General features: G+C 36.0%; 3 protein-coding genes across 7 annotated transcripts; 1 reads left to right on the top strand and 2 right to left on the bottom strand.

Annotated features, from left to right (window-relative positions):
* Positions 1 to 2,882: 2,882 nt before the first annotated feature.
* Positions 2,883 to 7,605, bottom strand: LOC102232511 (major histocompatibility complex class I-related gene protein-like). Of its 3 annotated transcripts, XM_023344519.1 has the most exons (7): positions 6,381 to 7,605; positions 4,973 to 5,236; positions 4,378 to 4,656; positions 3,825 to 4,127; positions 3,401 to 3,502; positions 3,195 to 3,218; positions 2,883 to 3,088 (listed from the first exon to the last, which is right to left on the bottom strand). In XM_023344519.1, the coding sequence occupies exons 1-7, from the start codon at positions 6,424 to 6,426 to the stop codon at positions 3,060 to 3,062; spliced, it is 1,047 nt and encodes a 348-aa protein (XP_023200287.1). In that variant the 5' UTR covers positions 6,427 to 7,605; the 3' UTR covers positions 2,883 to 3,059. The 3 variants fall into 3 exon arrangements, 2 of the variants coding, with proteins under 2 accessions (XP_023200287.1, XP_023200286.1); XR_002753647.1 differs by having other exon boundaries at positions 3,195 to 3,502; XM_023344518.1 differs by having other exon boundaries at positions 2,883 to 3,502; positions 6,381 to 6,662; positions 6,913 to 7,605.
* Positions 7,606 to 10,111: 2,506 nt separating this feature from the next.
* On the top strand, positions 10,112 to 14,726 carry LOC102232781 (major histocompatibility complex class I-related gene protein-like). Of its 2 annotated transcripts, XM_023344517.1 has the most exons (7): positions 10,112 to 10,443; positions 10,557 to 10,811; positions 10,893 to 11,165; positions 11,673 to 11,969; positions 12,050 to 12,190; positions 12,786 to 12,827; positions 13,235 to 14,726. In XM_023344517.1, exons 1-7 carry the CDS (start codon positions 10,383 to 10,385, stop codon positions 13,273 to 13,275), a joined length of 1,110 nt encoding a protein of 369 aa, XP_023200285.1. In that variant the 5' UTR covers positions 10,112 to 10,382; the 3' UTR covers positions 13,276 to 14,726. The 2 variants fall into 2 exon arrangements, with proteins under 2 accessions (XP_023200285.1, XP_023200284.1); XM_023344516.1 differs by having other exon boundaries at positions 10,557 to 11,165.
* Positions 14,727 to 14,820: 94 nt separating this feature from the next.
* Positions 14,821 to 19,515, bottom strand: LOC102217443 (major histocompatibility complex class I-related gene protein-like). 2 transcript variants are annotated; one of them, XM_005808172.3, is made up of 8 exons: positions 19,407 to 19,515; positions 18,972 to 19,035; positions 18,787 to 18,866; positions 18,096 to 18,362; positions 16,759 to 17,034; positions 16,149 to 16,451; positions 15,915 to 16,022; positions 14,821 to 15,269 (listed from the first exon to the last, which is right to left on the bottom strand). In XM_005808172.3, the coding sequence occupies exons 3-8, from the start codon at positions 18,833 to 18,835 to the stop codon at positions 15,262 to 15,264; spliced, it is 1,011 nt and encodes a 336-aa protein (XP_005808229.1). In that variant the 5' UTR covers positions 18,836 to 18,866; positions 18,972 to 19,035; positions 19,407 to 19,515; the 3' UTR covers positions 14,821 to 15,261. The 2 variants fall into 2 exon arrangements, with proteins under 2 accessions (XP_005808229.1, XP_023200288.1); XM_023344520.1 differs by having other exon boundaries at positions 18,972 to 19,032.
* Positions 19,516 to 19,611: the final 96 nt, after the last annotated feature.

Raw genomic sequence — 19,611 nt, 5'->3', positions numbered from 1 at the left:
AGCTGTGGTGCAACAAAGTGGGAAAAACCTCTGTGGGAAAAGCCTACTTTTTGTTGTTTATACAGACACAGCAGTCCTGTACTACTTTGCAACTTTTATATCTAATAAAAAAATCTAGCTCAGATCTTAACTTTGTTGACACATTTTAAAAGATAAAAATTTATGTACATGAAGGTCACTTTTTTGTTGAGGAATTATTTTTTTAAATCATGTATAAGATATAAAAAGATGCTTTAGAAATGTCCACCTAACATTTCAGTGCATTAAGTCTTTTCTTGTCTTATTTCATATCTTTGGGGATTTGTGTCGCTGCAGACATAATCGGATTTGTGCATCTGTTTTTTTGTGTATGCTCTGTCTTCTCTGGCCATGACAACCACTCGCATTAATCATTTTTACTTTTAAAGTGGAGTTCTCCACTGTTTCTACAAGCATGCTCACTTTGAGTGTGGAGTGAGAAAATGATCAAAGTACAAATCTTGTTGAAAAGAGAACAAAACACAGCTTTATTACATCTGCGCAGATGGAGAACTCAGAAGAGATCTAAATAGACAAAGGAATCACCTCCCTATATATACTGCATACTGCCCTTTACACACAGAGTGTCATCACCAACATTCCCAAGGAGCTTATCAGATTAACACACACAAAGAAAAAAATGCAACCTTCAGTTAAAAATGGGTTTCAGACAGAATATTCTGTGCCTAATAATAATCGCTCAGCCTTGGGTCTGGTCTGTCACTCCGCAAGGTATGACAACTATTTACTTATCGCCTCTTGCTAAGCTTCTAACGCACTAAGGCAAACTGTGAAGGCCAGAAGAGAAACAATAACTCTGTAAGCCTGAGTGAGACATAATAAACTGATTAAACATTGTAAGATTAATACCAAATAAACTTCTTATAAAAGTAAACAAACTGTGAATAATTGTTTTATACCACAAGAGGTTGCTGCAAAGTCAAATACAGAGAGCTGTTGACTGCCCACTGTTGCTAAATGCTAATTCAGGAGGAGTGATTGCTGGACTTAGACTTAGACTGACTTTATTGTCATTTTGCATGCACAGGGTGAATACAGAACGAAATTTCGTTGCATACGGCTCAGGACAGTGTTTTGAGTTTCCAATGTTGTGAGGTTACTCCAGAATAAAATAAAATACAGTATAAAATATGAATATAAATATGAATATAAAATATAAAGTGCAGGACTGACAGTAAAATAGAAGTTACTTAGCTCTGTACATGTGCAAGGTATAAAGTGGAGACCAGATTTTAAGTGCAGTCCAGTTAAGAGTTCACCGTCTGATGGCAAGTGGGAAAAAGCTGTTTCGGAACCTGGTGGACCTGCACCGGATGCTGCGGAACCTCTTTCCAGAGGGCAGCAGGGAGAACAGTCCATGGTGGGGGTGTGAGGGGTCACTGACGATGTTTCGGCCTCGGGACACGCAGCGCTGGGATGAAATGTCCTGAATGGAGGGAATAGGGGCCCCGATGATCCTCTCTGCTGTCCTCACCACTCTACTCACGTTCTTCCAGTCGGAGGCGCTGCAGCCTCCACACCACACAGAGAGGCAGCTGGTCAGAATGCTCTCTATGGTGCTTCTGTAGAACGTCTTGAGGATGGACAGGGGCAGGTGTGCTCTTCTCATCCTCCGCAGGAAATACAAACGTTTCTGTGCCCTCTTGACCAGAGACGTGGTGTTCACAGTCCAGGTGAGGTCGTTAGTGATGTGCACCCCCAGGAATTTAAAGTACGGCGGGGATTTTTTCCTTATAAACAAGCTTTTTTTATGTACCATATTAAATAACTGATCTTAACTTCATTGTTTATTTTATGGTGGAGACAAAAAAGTCAAACCGGTTTGTAGGTGATATTTAATGAAAGAAGCGCAAAGTATAACACAGCTGGATTTAGATTCACAGTTGTTGTACATTTCTCATAAATGTCCATTTTGGAAATAGTTCTCACAATCTAAGCCACTAAAACATCAATGTCAAAGTAAGCAGCAAAAATGTGTCAGAACAGAACATTGCACTTAATTCATTATATTGTATTTTTAGGGAATTCAACATATCCACTTTCATTATATCTTTAAGTTACATACACTTTTACTAAACATTATGCATATATCAAAATTGTTCCTTGTTCTGTTGAAACAGGTTTAGGAGACAGGCTTCTTTATGTAAAAACATTTCAATCTGGAGAGACTCAGACGGAGATGAGAAGACAATTAGAAGAGTTTATTAACAAACAGAATTTAAAGTCTTTGGCGCTCGGGCCCCGGCTGGGGATAACGGTTATCGCAGCGTTAGCGATAGGCTTCAGATGAGCATCCCCGACGCTGTTAGGAACGTCATCCCCCGGGGCCCGGCACTGGTGGTGGAGGTTGAAGAAGGGTGCGGGCCTCAGGACCGGGCGAATGGAGGAGAAGGGGTGGTGGTGGGTTGAGCTCGGCTGGAGAGCGAAGGACACCATGGATGAAGGTCCTTATCAGCTGGGACTTGGTCGGTGATTGGACGTGACGTGGCTTGGTCCGGCGTTGGTAGGTCGACGATTGTGGGCAGGTCGCTTCAATTAACGGGTCCCGGTGGGGATAAAAGAGTCTTCCAGTTTGAATTTGCGCCTAGGCTTCATTACATGCAATGCATTCCAAACATAGTATTGACCATGGTACATGCAACATAAACATAGCTGCTAAATAGCAGTGAAAAGGAAATGCTGTTTTATGTACATCCATTAATGCTTCTCCAACAAAATATACATTTATGTTAAGGCTTTTTACTCATCCTTATCAACTGCTGCCAATGAATGTGGCTTGCAATACATGTAGGTAATAAATACAAAACAGCATAAAATCATTTACAAACGACCAAAAGATAATGTAGGTATGAATTCATCCTTAGAGGGATTTTATTTGTACAAATTAAATGAATGACAGGTATTACTTTGATAAAGCCTAACTTATTCTTTTTGATTTCATATAGGCTTAAATTCCCACAATCCCATTAGGAAACCAAAGTCAGAGCAGGATGCTGCATTTCTCCATCTTGATTCTCATGTCAGTTTCTCAGAGGCATGTTTTCAGAATCTGAAGAACAAAAACATGCTGTTAATCTACTAATCTTAGAATTACTGCACAGATTATTTGGTGAAACATAAATGTCAGAAAAAGAGTAACAAATGCTAAGACTTACCAGGGATGAGCGGTCTTTCTGAAACTAACACAGATAATTTGGGTTTCAAAATGCAAACATATAACACAACTTTAAAAGAGAAAATATCTATATTTTTATGTTTTCCTATTTAATGTTACATTCAACTTAAGAGTAATTTTTTGCTGTCTTCTTCAGTTTGTACTTGATTAAGTTTGAGGACAAGTCCAGCTTTAAGATGCTCTTACCATTTCTCTTCTTGTAGGCAGTAAATGCTAAAGCAATGATGATGATGGTTATCACAGCAGAAATGACAACAATAATGATAATCCTTATCTCAGATGATTGATCTATACAAAAACAAATTAGAATTGAAAACTGTTATATCAAGCCACAGATGTTATGATAATTGTCATATGTTTTATTATATTTTATCATATTTGTTGGAATCATTTTTTTAAGAAGTGGTACATAGAGTGTGGTAAAATGACATCAGTTTTGCAAACTGATTCTCCCCAAACATTTATGCAAAGCAGATATGAATCTTTCTGTGTAGAACATGTTCATTGTTTTCCAGATTTTCTGATTTAAGCAGTGCATCAGATTTATTACAAACATCTTACAGTGTTAGATACTAATATCTGAGTCTGAGATATAGATTCTTATCCTCACCCCTGTTGGTCTTGATTACTTCTTTATCCAGCTTGATCAGGATTTTGTCCTCAGCTCCAGTAAACTGAAACACACAGTCGTACCTCGCCCAGTCCTCAGGTGGGATTGAAGAAATATCCAGATCAACACGATACTGGAATGTACTATCCTCATTGTTGAGGATATCTCCAGGGTCCACACCCTCATGAATCTCCTCTCCATCCTTCCTCCAGAACATCAGGAAACTCTTTGGGTAGAAACCAGTAGCGTGACACCTGACTGGAGAGGAGGGAGTCTTCTGAAGGAGAGAAACTGAGGGGTAATCTGAACATGATGGTGGAAAACAGAAGAGGAAAGGGATGAAGAGGTAGTAAAGACAATGCAGAGCAAGTTTGTTAGAAAAGATGAGGAAACTATTTTTAATAAAATGGCTTCAAAAGTAGAAGACAAAGTTGTACAACAGCATAATTATTATTATTGAAAATGTAATTTTAAAGATAACTCTTGAAAGACAGAGACAGACAGATCAATGTTGATGTACTTCCAGTACATCCAGTCATCTGAAGAACTGTACCTGTTCTAAACAAATAGTTGTGTCCAGCGACCAAGGAGTAATTAAGAGCCTGATAGCATCGATTTGTGAGGAGATCTCTGTTATAAATGAGATTTTGTCTATCCATTTCCCAAAGCTGTTTGAGAAAAAGAGCCTCTTTTCTCAGTGCAATCCATTTCAGTCCCTTTAAATCAAATTCAAGAAAGTCTTCTCCATCATAACCGTACTTCAAAAAGCCAGTAACCTCTATAGTTTCCATGTTCAGTTCACAGCCACCTATCCTCTGGAAAGTGTGGATACCTGGAACAAAAATTATATTTTATTGTCTAAACATGGCTATAATAACAGGGTGAATTTTTAAACAATATTAAAATGTAGAAGTTATAAAATGTTGAAAAGAAATATTATCTTGAAATGGGAAATACGTTGACTGAAGATTTTTAAAAATTACAGAACATTTTGACCACAGAATGAAAAACAAATTGATAAAAAAAAAAAAAAAAACAAGAAACATGAGTTTAATAAGTAATTGATTTGTGGTTACCTTAAATTGCTAAAAATTAAGAATATTTGTTATCTCTATGAGATAAACTACTAATTAATAAACATACAGTACCTTCACTTTGATTGAATTTCTTCATAAGCTCAGCGATCATATGTCTTAAGAAGGCAGGATTAGTGAGAAAGCAACTACTTTTTATAAACTCAAATAGTTTTGGGTCATCACTAAATAATTTCTTCACAAAGTCTATTTTTGAATCAACTATTTTGTTGTTACAGTAAGCTCCTTCGATGTCATCGAATTTTCCAACAATTTCAAATGCAGGAACATTTGTGAACCCAGAAGATCCAGTGAAGTAAATCTTCAGGAAGTGTGACTCTGTGAAGAAAACATATTTTATTATAAAAAACATATCATCCTCTTGCTGCAGTGCTTGAGTGAAAATCTTTGCTAATATTTATATTCACTTTATGTCTCTTCACAGTTCTGGAGGGTATTTAGTTTATTGTAAACGTCTCCATTTTGTCTTCATGTTTTTTTAATAAATAATGACATAAATTTAGCAGATTTACACATAGGTTAAGGATAGATTTCTTTTTTTTCAGGACCAGGTAAAGAACAGATGATTTTTACATAAAAAAATAACACCAAAAATAGCTTTTTAAATTTTTTTGTACTTAACATTTTGTTACATTATTGCAAAAAATATACCAGCCAAAGTGAGAGGATAATGTAGTCATAAATTCTCAACTAAAAAATATTTATCAATATATATGTGCATCCTGTGTACGTCAGATAAATACTAAGAGAGAAACTGGGGGGTAACCTGAACATGATGGTGGAAAACAAAAAAGAGGAAAGAAACAAAGAGTCTTCATGTAAAATATGAGGAAACTGCTTTTAGTAAACTGGTTTCAAAAGCAGAAGAACAGGGCACAAAAACATAACTATCAGACAGAAACATTTGATACATGTTGATAAACTGGAGGTCTATATGTACTTGTTCTTAACAGAATGCCATATCCAGCTATCAAAGGAAGAAAAATGAAAAATGTTGGTCGTAATGTTGAAACATTTCTCTATTCAACTGTTAGATTATGAATACTCTGTGTTGAATGAATTTCAGCCAAAAAGAGAGAATAATGTACTGTCACAACTTCTCAACAGAAAATAACCAAAAAACATCAATATAATATTGTCAGAGAAATACTGTTATTAATGAAAAAGACAGCTATAGAAGAGACCCACAAATTCTGCACAGTTACATGAAGACAAACAGGAACAAATGAGAAGCGTGTTAACATCAGTTAAGAAGGGAAGGACAGAGATAAAATTGTAATTTAATGCTTTTAAGTCAATAAATACAGTTTTTTGAAATACACAAATACCATCTGTACATTAGTAAACATGATCTAATTGACCTTTTAATTAGAAATATGTAACCTATTTACATAGAACCTTGATAAGTAAATAAAAACAATATTTGATGTAACAAAATTGAAATTGTTTTACATTTTCTTACCTGCAGATATAGCATGACAAAACATAAGTATCACCAAACACTTCATCTTGCTCAGAAAGCTGATTGTAAACAGAGATTATGCAGAAAGTTTCAGTCGTTTATGTTGTTCGCACGTCTGGTTTTCGGAATGACAATGGGGATCACAGAATGTGCACCGATTAGACGCCCAGATGACCCTGAGCCAATAATGAAGCCAGGTGATGGTTTTGACTCTTTAGTCAGCAGGTTACAACTGCTTCACAGACCGGAGGGGTGTGGATTTAAGTGTACAGGTGTGTGGTTCTACAAAGAAAATAAATAAATACAAATTACAATCCACCATGAACGCAGATACTCATTTACAAACATATTATAATCATATTATTTGTCGGTTTCATTACTATTATAGTTAAATAAAGTAAAAGAAAGCAACTAAACATAATATGGTTTACCATTTTAGAACAGAAATTAGCTAAAAAATCTAACAACAGAAAATGTTCAAAGTACTAAAATACACATATAATTCCACTCAAACAAATACACTGCAACCTACCACTCATATGGACTCACACTCGAACGAAATCCCAAAACCACCTTCAAACACCACGTCCGCTGTCCTGTACGGCTTCTCAAACAATGTTTTGGTATGAAAAAGAAATACTACCCACGAAAGGCCGCGCCACCTGGTGGCGAAGCTAGGAACATGGCCTTCAGAACAATTTAAGTTTTATGTTCTTGGGCGTGTTTAATGTGGTTGGAGGGAATCAACGCTTGACTGAAAACTTGTCAGTTTGATTATTTAGAAACTATGGAGCTTTCCTTCATGATAAAACTCCAGTGGAATTTGACTTGTTATTTAATGCTTTCTCACTTTTAGGAGAAAATGTAGCTGCTCAAGTGCAACTGAAAACAGCTGTAATGCTGTAAAGCTAGACCCTTGTCAGACCAAAACAGAAACAACAATACACTGTCTTAATTTGTTTTTCATTTTGTTTGGTTATTCATTTTTTCAGGCAGATAAAACTTATTTGATAAGAATGTCTTGGCAACGTAAAGAACACTGTAGAAAGTTTGCCAGCCCAGTTAACTGCAGTGCTGGAAACACAAAGACACACAATGAGTAACCATGCATACACTCACTAACACTCACACCTGAGGACATTTTAGGCTAAATTCACACTGCAGCCTGAAGTGACCCAAATCCTTTGATCTCTTTGATGAGAAGTTTCCAATTGAAACAAAGAAATCCCTGTTCTTTATATAGGATTCAAACCAGTTAAGCACTGGACCGGAGAGTCCGACCCAATTCTCCAGTCGATTCAGTAATATGTCATCAACAGTGTCAAAAGCTGCACTGAGGTCCAACAGAACCAGCACTGTGGTTCTGCCACAGTCCGTATTTATATGGATGTCATTGAACACTTTTATGAGGCCGGTCTCTGTGCTGTGGTGAGCACGAAAACCAGACTGGAAGGAGTCAAAGCAGTTGGTTATAGTTAGGAAGCTAGTCAATTGTTTACACACAGCTTTTTCAATAACTTTGCTGATGAATGGGAGGTTGGAGGTCAGAGGTCGGCCTGTAATTCTGCATTAGTGATTTGTCCAGATTGTTCTTTTTTATAAGTGGTTTGATTACTGCTGTTTTCAAAGCCTGGGGGAAAACGCCTGATGAGAGCGATGAGTTTACTATTTGGATCAGGTCATTAGCAACGACAGGCAGAACGAGAAGGACCTCGCTGCAGCAAACAGAAAGGGGCGGGATGGACCACTGTCAATTTGGAAATGGGACCATTGCACTCCGGAAGTGAAGGAGGCGCTATTTCCTATATTATCCGCGTAAGCAGTCCGTCACTGAAGTAACTCTCCAGTTCAGCAACAGCTTTATGTATTGGTTGGGAGACATCGTCCATCAGAGATGTTGTGAAGACATGGGGCAAGAGGTGACTCCTCTTGCTAAATTTGCCCCCCTCCCCTAGTTAATTGTTTTAAAGTTGTTTTATTGAATTTTACTGTACTGGCTGCGATTGAAATAAGTTATTTGTTTGAACCTTTTGCGGCAGCTGTTCTTTGGTGGTTTGTTACTCCCCGTGTAAATGACACTGAGGTTTGAGACCATATCAGCCACAAATGCCCCTAAAAATCCTGAACACATGACTACACTCATAGCTGTATGAATAATGTATGAATGAATTCAAATGAGGTTTGAATTCATTCAAACACAAAGAGAACACAACTTGAAAAACAGACCACTGCATCAATAGTAAAAATCTAGCAATATATTTGTTATTATAGTTAGTTTTAATTAATATAAACTCTTTTTTATAACTTTAAAGCTGAAGAGGTTGGAGTTTCTTTGTGCTCACACCACAATCGATGCATATTTGGATGAGTCATTTGGAAATTACCATTTAGAAATTATCTTAAGGGCTTGTACTTTCCCAGACGTCATGTTGGAGAACACAGCACAGAGATCATTTTCTATAGAGGTTGAAATTTAATTAACTGGTGTATTTTATAGATAAAATTTTGAAATCTGTATTTTTATTTCAGCATTAGCCATGAGAAAAACATCTCCTCGCCATCTACAAATAGCTTGAATTCATAGTATGTTCCAGCTGAGGAGGTTTATGTTTATAAATGGAAGACAAGAAAAATGGAGGAAGAGCTGTGGCAAAAGGCTCAAACAAAGGTCAAGGTTGAGTGCATCATCTGATTTGGCATCAAATCTTGTTTGACAAGATCAAGTGCAGGAAACAAAAATATATTTACTGGGAAACTGGAGAAACCATTTCAAGTTAAATCAACCTCTTGAAACCACATTAAAACACAAAACAGCTTTTAAAAAATCACACCAGATGATAATTTTTTTTAAAGGATAGTTACAGAAAAGTTGTTTTTCTGTCTTCTTTTTAGCATCTTTATTAAACACATTGAATTTATTTCATACTCCAGCACCACTGATTCTGTCCTCACTTAATCAGAGGGACATTTCAAACTTTTTTTGTGAGAAGTGATGTTTGCATGAGATTAATTGACTCAACATTAAATATCTATGCATGCTAAAATACAATAAAAGGGCAAATTTTTGAAAAATCAATTTCTTTTAAATGCATACACTACATAGCTTTAATCATAAAAGATCGTTGTCAAAACGTGAACAATTGAGTACATATGAAGATGAATAACTTCTTTAAAATTGTTATATTTAGCTGTCAGAATACAGCGCCCCTTCCCTGCCAACAAACCTTTCCATAACGGTTAGATTACTGTCACTGTCTTTGTTGTCATTATTAATAGTAGCTTTTAGAAAAACATTCCTCAATTATTGATGTCTTTGCAGTTATTCTCAATTTGCCAGATGGGCAAGTGTTTACAAAGGGAAATGAAAGTGTGTACAAATCTAAGAGGCAGACCAAGAACAAGGGCATTGGTTATTCATAAAATAACCAATTACATTTTATGAAACATCCATCCATTCATTTTCTGCTCACCCTTGTCCCTAATGGGGTCGGGAGGTGCTGGTGCCTCTCCAGCTACGTTCTGGGCGAGAGGCGGGGTCACCCTGGACAGGTCGCCAGTCTGTCGCAGGGCAACACAGAGACATACAGGACACACAACTATACACACACCTAGGAGAATTTAGAAAGACTAATTTACCAGTCATGTTTTTGGACTGTGAGAAGAAGCCAGAGTACCAGGAGAGAACCCATGCATACACAGGGAGAACATGCAGACTCCATGCAGAAAGACCCCGGCCGGGAATCAAACCCAGGACCTTCTTACTGCAAGGCAACAATGCTACCAACTGCGCCACTGTGCAGCATGTCATTGCTGAATGACATTTTGCTTTCCACTAACTCTTGTTGCTGCCTGCACTCCTCCTCAAACACTGTGGGAGGGGCAGTTAATGACAGTGGTTCTTGTTTCAAGTATCTGCAGTCATTTATGTTTTAATCTTGGTTTGTGCTCTCAGCTCAACAGACAAAGTTTGAGAGGATTTAAAAGCTCGGCTTTCTGGGAAAGATGTGTCTTTACACAAACAAAATATTAATATTGCTTCTTCTCTGCCAGGCTTCATCATCAGGTATAGTAGCCAGTTTTAATGTCACTAATATAACCATTTATGTAAGGAAGAGGATTTGTGTAGGCTAATATTAACAGTATTGACCATATATCTTCAACATCTTTTTTTCACAGTCAAAAATTCATTGACGATTTTTGCCATTATTTCGACTGGGATCAAAAATCTTCCAGATCTGTTTACAATCGTAATTGACGACATCCAAGTGGATTACTATGACGGCAATGGAATTAGAAAACAAAGCTCAAATCTCTGGAAGAACATATCAGATTCCTATCAGTCGCCGATATTCTCTAAAGAAGTATTAAACTCTCTGGATGTTGGTTTTACTGAATACTTAATCAGGCTGGGGACCTTAAATCCAGATGAAGGTACTGTGCAGATAGTTCACATAATAAATGTTAAATACTTTTTTTTAACAAACTACTATAATTTTTTGCTCTCTGTCTTAGCTGTTCATGTTTTACAGTGTATGATCGGCTGTGAACTGGATGAAAAGTCTGCTGAAGTTGTCACTTTTCAGCAGTGTGGCTACAATGGAGAAGATTTTATGAAACTATACTCCAAAAATATGACGTGGACTGCCCAACATCCTTTGGCTGAAAAGTTAAAACCGCTGTGGGACTCTGCCCAGGAAGGATTAAACAACATAACACTGTTTTTGACACTGATTTGCCCTCAAATGCTAGAAAAGTTTGTGACTCTTAGTGCTCTGCAGAGAGAAGGTATGACATTCATTGTTTAATCAGTTTCATTTTAATGTTCAGTTTCTGATTTTCTGAGTGTAAGATTTAATTTAGCACTAAGAATACAATAGATCATACTACTGTTTATTATCTCACTTCATTTATGATAACCTTCAGTAAGACAAAAATAAATAGTAGCTTTTAGTAGCAAAACAAAAAGGATAAAAACCTTTAACTTTTGCACTTGCTGTTTAGAACTTTGCTTTTACATGAGCAATTGAGAAATGCCATGTAAGATTTTGAATAAATTGAGATTAAATCTTTTTTTCTTTTATACCTTAAAATTATTGTTAAACCTACTTTTCTATTTTTGCTTACTGTGGTTCAGCATTGTGGTCATGGGTTGACTGGTGTATATTGTACTTCCAGCAATCAAAGGCAGAAGGCAGACTCAAGCAACGTCCATTTATTGTATCACTGTACCATTTCATTTCCTCCTTTGCCTTCATCCTCTGTCCTCTCCTCTCCATTGTCTCCCTCCTACAGACCTCACTTCTGTCGCTCTCCTCCAGAAGACCCCTTCCTCTCCTGTCAACTGTTTTGCCACAGGTTTCTACCCAAACGCAGCTCGGATGTTCTGGATGAGAGATGGAATGGAGATTCAAAATGATAAGGAGCCCAGTGAGATCCTCCCGAACCACGATAACACTTACCAGATGAGTGTTTACCTGAATGTTTCGTCAATTGCATCTGACGATTGGAAGAGATATGACTGTGTGTTTAGGCTTGGTAATAAAACCAAACTAACCAGACTGGAAAAAGCAGCAATCAGTACCAACTGGGGTAAGCTGCTTCTTCTCACAAATTGCACAGATTAAACATCTATTCTACAACTGTTTCATAAAAATAATATCTGGTCCTAGTTTTAGATCCAGTGCCTCCATCCACTTCTCCTTCCCCTTCCTCCAAGTTTCCTCTTGATTTGGCCACTGGACTTGTTGTCGGATTGATTCTGTTGTGCTTCTGCATAACTGGACTCTTTCTTTGGAAAAATGTCAACAGCGGTATGCACTTAAAGGTTTTTCTATACACTGAGAGAGTTTTTCAAATTTATTAAAAAAAGTCAGTTAAGTACATGTGTAATTATTGATTTTTTAAAATATTGATATTTCACGGTTTTGATTTTGGGATGCCATTTATAAAGTTACACAGTAAAAAAAATAAATTTTGCTGTTAGTTTATGTAGCCTGTCAGACAATTTGTGTTCATTTTTCAAAGTCATTTTTTCACCATGCTATTCATACATAATATAAATATTAGTGTTCCAAACTAAATGTTAAGTTTACAAACTAAATATTAAGTTTACAAACTATATATTTAGCTTTCAAATTAAATATTTAGTTTGGATGCTAAATATTTAGTTTGCAAGCTAAATATTTACTAACTTAATGTTTAGCTATGGGCTAAATATTTAGCTTTATTTAGTTTCTGAACTAAATATTTATGTGCAAATTGAATATTTATTTTGCTAACAAAATTTTTGACACCTGTTAAAATTGTAATTTATTAATTTGATTATAATTAGTTACTAAATAGTGTGTTATCTCACATGAAACAAGGTGTTGTGCTATGAAATAATCTGTTTTTTTCTTCTTCTAGCTTCAAAATTTCCTGACCCAAGTTCATATCCCACCTATCCAGGTAAGTACTTCAATGCACACACATATGACAATATATAGTTGCTGGCAGTGTTTCTTGTAGTCCTCTTTTGAGAAGATATGCGTTACATTTGTAGCTTGATTTCTGTGTTACTGGAACTGCATCTTGAATCTCAAACGTATTAAAAAATGTTAAAAAACAACAAACATTTCACCAGAACTGAGTTATATTAGATTATGGTTGATGGATGTCTGTGCTTCTTAGAGTTCAAATGGAAATATATGGCCTGCTAGAAGTAAAAATTTCTTACTTTTTAATATAAGCAAATGTTTTATTGTCTTTTAAATATGCATTTTAAAACAACTGTATACTAAGATTTAAAATCCTAAACAGAACTACACCAGGATTGATATCAAATAATTAAATTGTCTTTATTTCTGTCTTGACAGGAACCATTCAAAATTGTCAGCATAATTTTGAAATACAATAAGTTTATGATTGAAATCTGCTTTGTGAGTGGGATCTAAAGGATAGACACAACAAAAACTATTATAAAACCAACATTACTTGTGACTGATTTTCTATCAGTCACAAGTATGTGAGCAATTAAATTGACAGGTAGGTTAATTGGACGTGGCAAGAGTTAGATTAATATATTGTCTTAACTTTTGTATAAACTGAAATAAAAGCAATATTTTAATGAGGAAAACATGCCGTTTTTATCTATCTTGCTTGGCAGTTCCAAACTTTAAGTTCTGTTTATTCTTGTACTGTATATTTTGCATGATATGATTTCCTTGAAATAAGTTGTTTTGCATGACAATTTGTCAGATCATTGTATAACTTGAATGATGAACAATGTCCTAATCAATTAACTTCTTCCTGCTTTCTATTTTGTTGTGCCTGTTTAATGAATTATTAAAGGATATGTTTTATTGTAATAGTTTGTTTCTTGTTCTTGAGCTCTTTTACTAGAGTGTAAACATCAAAATTACTAACTACATTTTAACCATAAATAATTTATTCTGTTTGTTAAAACTTATGTTGAACAGTTTATAGAAATGGAGTGGACAGGCAGAAAAAAAAATGCTAAATGTTCTGCTGTAAGCTTCTACTAACCTAAGCAACAAGCAGCCTTGGTAAAGCATCCCAAAGACAAATGGACTGATGTTTGTGAGGGATTTTAAAATGTTAATAAATCTCCAGTATGAGTAACAGAAGTACTGATACAGTAACAGTACTTCTGTTACTAAACAGACTGGATGGCATGAGATAATGTTATCTATTTTAATATTTAAAACACAATGATAACTCTCACACTGAGCTTTTGTGGTTTGAGCTCCAATATCGAGATGCCCTTCCCCCACCTTGAACCGCACGACATGTTCACTTTGTGAATCAGAACTGATGCAGAACATTCAACTACAGACAACTCCATGGGATGGCAAAACACACAGTTCTTTGTTGCTGATTTACTTATGAGTGAAGAAATTAGAGGCCAATATGGCTAATAATACAATTTCTGAGTATCTGTAACAAATGTTGGACCCAGACTAAAGCCGACAATTCGCCCAGACTCTATTCAGAACCAATGACAACCTACACTTCTGATTCTAGTTGTTCACCAAATAAAGAAACAGCTATTATGAGTGATGTTTCATTGTGTGACTCTACTGATTTTCTAAAAATTACCCTTTTGAAGAAACAGATACTTGGAAACTAACAGGGAAATACCTAATCAAACTTGTCCTTTTTTAGAAACCAAATACTATTAGTTGGCCTACAAGGGAGTGTCAAAACCTGTTCTGGTTCAATTTAACTTCCTGGTGCAAGTGATCTTATCATTGTCATAGCTTCTAGTTTTACTTGGGGATTCCTGGTTTAGTTTTTTTTTGTTTGTTTTGCTTCTTTGTTCCTGATTTTTTTGTTTTGTGATTTTGCTCCCATATGGTTTAAAAAACTCAGCTGAGTCTGGTTCTCATTTTCTGATCTGGTGTCAAGTGTGGCTAATTGGAAGAACCAAATGCAGGCAAGATGGCGGTGGATATGTTCTCAGTTTAATGCTAAATAAAGAAGAGATACAGTACAGTAGAGGTGCACAAAACCAGTTCTGGAGAATTACTCTCCTACTTTCAGATGTGTAACATCTTCAATACATCTGAATCTGAATAAGCCATTTAGAGCTTGGACAAAGTTTTGTTCAGTCTATAAATGGGAAATGGAAGACTGGTTGATACTGACATAAAATGTCACAATAATTAACCCTAGAGACAACAAAGGCATCAGGTAGTTATGTAATTAGAAATTTTAATCTGTCAGCCACTTTTATTTTATGATGATCTTTGTCTCACTCTCAGACTGGAACTATTCAACTAAAATTGCTGTTTACATGGAGTCCAGGTGTTCAATCACCATTTCTATCACAACTGCACTTATTCAAGTCAACATTATCAGCTCCTGGTTGCTTTTCAAGATGTCATAACCCTGAAAAAACAGATGGGATATTAAAGTGTTAGTTATGTAAAACCATATGGTGAATGCAAGTTTCTTGATTCCTTTACCACTTTTTATCTAAAATCATGCATATAGTTGTTCTTCATATACACTTTGACAGACCATGCTTTTCAGGTTTAATGATTCTGTAACTCTCTGTAACAGAAGCACTGAGTGAAGACGAGAGTTTCTTATCAGTAGTAAACTTAAGGACTTTTTCCACTGTTTTTAAAGAATGTGGAGAACAGTTGTACATCTCTATAGTTCAAAACCTAAAATATTTAATGGTCAAACCAGAGTCTGACCATTTTACAATAATGAGCATTTGTTAGTAAACTTTGTGTTTTTGTTTATTTACATCTGATAAATAAACAGTGCTTTTTATTTTAGCGTTAAAACCACCACAGTTAGAGAATTTTTATCATATTTAAAATGAAGGGATATGTGGTGGGCATGAAATGCTAACACCTATAGAATCAACATAGATTAGTAAAGTAGCCTGGAGCCATTTATAGTTTATAATGAACCAAATAAAAACCCTTTTTAACCTTTATTCATGGGTAGCTTGTTAGACTCTGTTAATTTTCCCAATAATTCTCCTTGTGGTGTAGCATAAGAACGAGTAGTACTACTCACCATTGTGGTTCCTCCTCCAGGCAACAAAAGCAAGAGTGCAGGCCAGTGCTGCTAAAAGCAGCAGAACCACTCCAATGGCAATACCAAGGTATTTTCCAAAAAAAGAACCTGGAACCATAGCAAAACATTTCAAATAACGACATAAGTAATTTGGTTGTGAGCTGTTTCAAGAGTTATTGTAGTGAAAAACAAAAAGCAATGCAAATGAACCTTTCATCTCTATTTGAATCCTACCTTGGTTTGTTCTGATCATGGTTCTGTCCAGCCTGATGATGATGCTGTCCTTAAGACCGGCAAACCAAAAAATGCAGTCATATCTCCTCCAGTCTTCAGCTGTGACTGAAGAAATGTTGAGATCAACACTCATCTGGAAGGTCCCATCATTGTTAGGGAGGATTTCTCCTTCCTCCACGCCTTCATGGAGTTCCTGTCCATCTTTCCTCCAAAACACTGCGGCTCTTTCAGGGTAGAAGCCTGTAGCATGGCAGGTGACTGCAGAGGAGGGACTCTTCTGGAGGAGAGACACTGAGGGGTGAACTGAAGACACAGGCCAAAAGAAATGTCAGCTCAAAAAGCAACAACTCAAGGAGAGGTCATGAAAGCCGTAAACAAACATATCTAAAAACGTGAACATACAGGAATATATAGGAAATTGAATTCATATTAAAAAACAAATAGGAAGTTTTTCAATATTCAATGGAACAATATGCTCTGCCATTTTTAGTGCTGCATATTAAAATAGAATGATGAACGCCAAAATATATTAATAAGCCATCACCAGGATGTAAGGAGGCAAAAATATGCGTTTATATCCAAGAATAAACTTCATGACTTGGGGTTGTACCTGTTGTCTGTAAGGAACTTTTCCCATAATTCAAATACAGCTTAAGAAAATGTAAGCAGTCCTCAGTCAAAGCATGCTTCCAATACAGATTATTTCCATCACTGTCCCAGTTGTGTTTGTTAATGACAGTCTGACGTCTTGGACTGATCCATGTCAAGGTTTTCAGGTCGAATCTTATGAGGTCTTCTCCATCATAACCGTATTCATTAAAGCCATCAAATTCTCCAGTTTCATCGTCCCAAAAGCATCCATTTGTCCTCTGAAAAATGTGGACACCTGAAATAAAAAGATAAACTTAAATATTTGGGTGTAGTAGAGAAACGACATCAAAACAGCAAAACATCTCTTATCAAAGACAAGTGAGTGTTGAGAGATACTGTTTAGTTTCTGTCAGCATGTAAATGTGTCTGGAACAAACAGAAAATATTAACATGGATCCTAGATTAAGGTCTGTATTTTAATCTTCATGTTTGCACTCATGTTTAAGACTTTTATTTTGAAGTTAGGGAGAAAGTAGCTCTTGCATTGTAAACTTGTAGACAAAATAGACAAAGTCTTAATATGAAGCTGATGGAGAACCCTTAGTCAAGTCAACATAAAAAAAACCCAAAAAAACTCCCAAAACTAACTTATTTCTGCAACAACATTTTCAGTACTTGGTACAAAGCTACATGTTAATAGACATACTAGCTTTAAGCAATTTTTGAGCACAGAGAGAATACCACAAATACCATAAATATTCACCATTGAAATATCAAAGGATATTTCACAATGTTTTCATGAGTCACTGTCTATAGTTTTAAAAACATAAATTTCTAAAACCTTTATTGTAAATGTTTAAAAAAGTCAATACTTCATTGACCATTATTAACTGATAGACAATGTACAGTATATCAGCAACATTAGGCACCTACAAAAAAAAGCCCCTATTTTTTTTTACTAAACAGCATCATGAATAACTGGCCGATTCCCCAAGGAGAAAAGTGCAGCTATGCACTTTGAACTTGTTCTATTTAGGAGTATCACATTTCTGATCTGTTCACAGCTAAAGGTCCATAGTCTGTTTCGTCTAGATTTCTCTTTACCTTCTGGTGTCCATTTCACTTTTGATATAGACAAGCATAAAAACTGCAATGCAGTCAAACCTGGACAAGAATATTTCACAATGATGGCCTATTTTTAACCCTGGTTAACAAAATGTGGAATCTTTGCTCTGTTTAAGGAAAATAAAATAGAGACTTAAGCAATTAAACCAGATATATTATTACATTCTTATTGACCAAACATTTATAATGGTCCTACATTTGCATAGGCATCTTACAAAATCTGTCACTTACCCTCTGACTGGTTGAAGCGCTGTTTCAAGGTTATAATTGTCGCTTTAAAGTCCAAGCGGTTTAACAAGCACTTGTTATTCAACCACTGCACATGTTGAGGATCCTCTTCAAATAGTTTACTCATCCAGTGTGTTTTGGGTATCGTATCCTTTAAGCTGTTGTCACAATACCCCACTACTACGCCATCAACTACTCCAGATGCCAAAAACTCTGGAAAATCTGAGATTCCTGTGGTGGCAGAGAGGATATACCACAGGGAATGTGGTTCTGTGGGAGAAAAGCAATTCCCCGTAAATCTTTTTGTTTACATGTATAAATCTTAGTAAAAATCTGCAAGTCATAGTTTGCACTGGAGGAAAAATAAAAAGAGACATTGCAGTGAGCCAACATTGCTAACCCCATACCACTTTGCAGCACCAATAGTCAAAGCATAGTTAAGTTTCTAATAGTTATAATAATTTTATATTCTATTTGAAAACAGCAGAAACATCATATCACTGAACAAATCACTACACTAAACCATAAACCTTTTATTTCAGTCTCTACAGTGAAGTAATAAACCACCAGGCAGCTCCATAAACAAATGTCTGCCTTTCAGAGGTCATGCTCACTTCATTTCCAATTAGAAATCAGCAAAGTAGCTTTACTGTTCAGTAATTATGATTTAGGAGTAGAAGAGGGAAGACCATACCCAGAGATGCAATGTGACAGATGAGAAGGAAGATAAAAAGCCTCTTCATCTTCTTACGGAGCTCATGGATAAAAACATCTCTGCAATCAGAAAAGCATGAAATCTGTAAATATTCTTAGCATGTCAATTTACCTGCATGTATTTTACTCAGCTGTGTTTACAATCATTTTTGGTGCCACACTTACTGAGAAGAATTAGCTTCCTGTGTCCCGCAGCTTATTTGTGTTTATCCATGGAAATTAGACTCTGCTGCCATTAGAAACATACAACTTAGATATGTTACAATTGTCATTTATTAGTTAAGCCTTTCAAAGGTAAGCCATGTCTTTTTTAATAAAATATGTAACCCAAATCACAATGCTTTTGTAAACAGTTACAGTACTTATTACCAGACAGCCATGTTTGGATCTGCTTTAGTAAACAAGAAAAATGACAAATCAAAAAATAAATTCATATTTGGCTTCAACAAACAAACAAAACAAAACAAAACAAAAAAACAACACATCTACACCTTGGAAGAAATAATTAAATAAACATCAAATGTCGTGGTTTCACGAAACATTCTGTCACCAGCTTCGGTTGTGTTTACTCAGCATGCTTGTAGAAATCTGCACACTCACCTGTTACGTCATGCTGCATTTAGGGAATATATAAATGAGAATTGGGGAACTCGTTTCAAGAAAAACCGTTACTGCGTCTATGGCAAGCGTCTTTTCCGGTTACAGAAGAATCGTGACACATTGGTCACTTGACCAATAGGAGAGCAAATTTTATCCCACGTCACGCATTAAAAGGCGGGAGCAGGAGGGAAAGTGAAAGTAGGAC

This window comes from Xiphophorus maculatus, chromosome 13, assembly GCF_002775205.1.
Source record: "Xiphophorus maculatus strain JP 163 A chromosome 13, X_maculatus-5.0-male, whole genome shotgun sequence".
Classification (NCBI taxonomy): domain Eukaryota; kingdom Metazoa; phylum Chordata; class Actinopteri; order Cyprinodontiformes; family Poeciliidae; genus Xiphophorus; species Xiphophorus maculatus.
This window is presented reverse-complemented; position numbering and strand designations above follow the sequence as displayed.

What these genes read in the sequence shown, in the direction of transcription:
- LOC102232781 (XM_023344516.1), top strand. Translation starts at nt 10,383, where the DNA reads ATGTGTCTTTACACAAACAAAATATTAATATTGCTTCTTCTCTGCCAG. An exon ending in CTGCCAGGCTTCATCATCAG is followed by an intron (nt 10,444 to 10,556) that starts GTATAGTAGCCA and finishes TTTTTTTCACAG; the next exon opens with TCAAAAATTCATTGACGATT. An exon ending in TTCATATCCCACCTATCCAG is followed by an intron (nt 12,828 to 13,234) that starts GTAAGTACTTCA and finishes CTGTCTTGACAG; the next exon opens with GAACCATTCAAAATTGTCAG.
- LOC102217443 (XM_005808172.3), bottom strand. Translation starts at nt 18,835, where the DNA reads ATGAAGAGGCTTTTTATCTTCCTTCTCATCTGTCACATTGCATCTCTG. An exon ending in CTGTCACATTGCATCTCTGG is followed by an intron (nt 18,363 to 18,786) that starts GTATGGTCTTCC and finishes TTTCTCCCACAG; the next exon opens with AACCACATTCCCTGTGGTAT. An exon ending in AAGTTCCTTACAGACAACAG is followed by an intron (nt 16,452 to 16,758) that starts GTACAACCCCAA and finishes CTGTGTCTTCAG; the next exon opens with TTCACCCCTCAGTGTCTCTC.
- LOC102232511 (XM_023344518.1), bottom strand. Translation starts at nt 6,426, where the DNA reads ATGAAGTGTTTGGTGATACTTATGTTTTGTCATGCTATATCTGCAG. An exon ending in TTGTCATGCTATATCTGCAG is followed by an intron (nt 5,237 to 6,380) that starts GTAAGAAAATGT and finishes TTTTCTTCACAG; the next exon opens with AGTCACACTTCCTGAAGATT. An exon ending in GAAATTCAATCAAAGTGAAG is followed by an intron (nt 4,657 to 4,972) that starts GTACTGTATGTT and finishes TTTTTGTTCCAG; the next exon opens with GTATCCACACTTTCCAGAGG.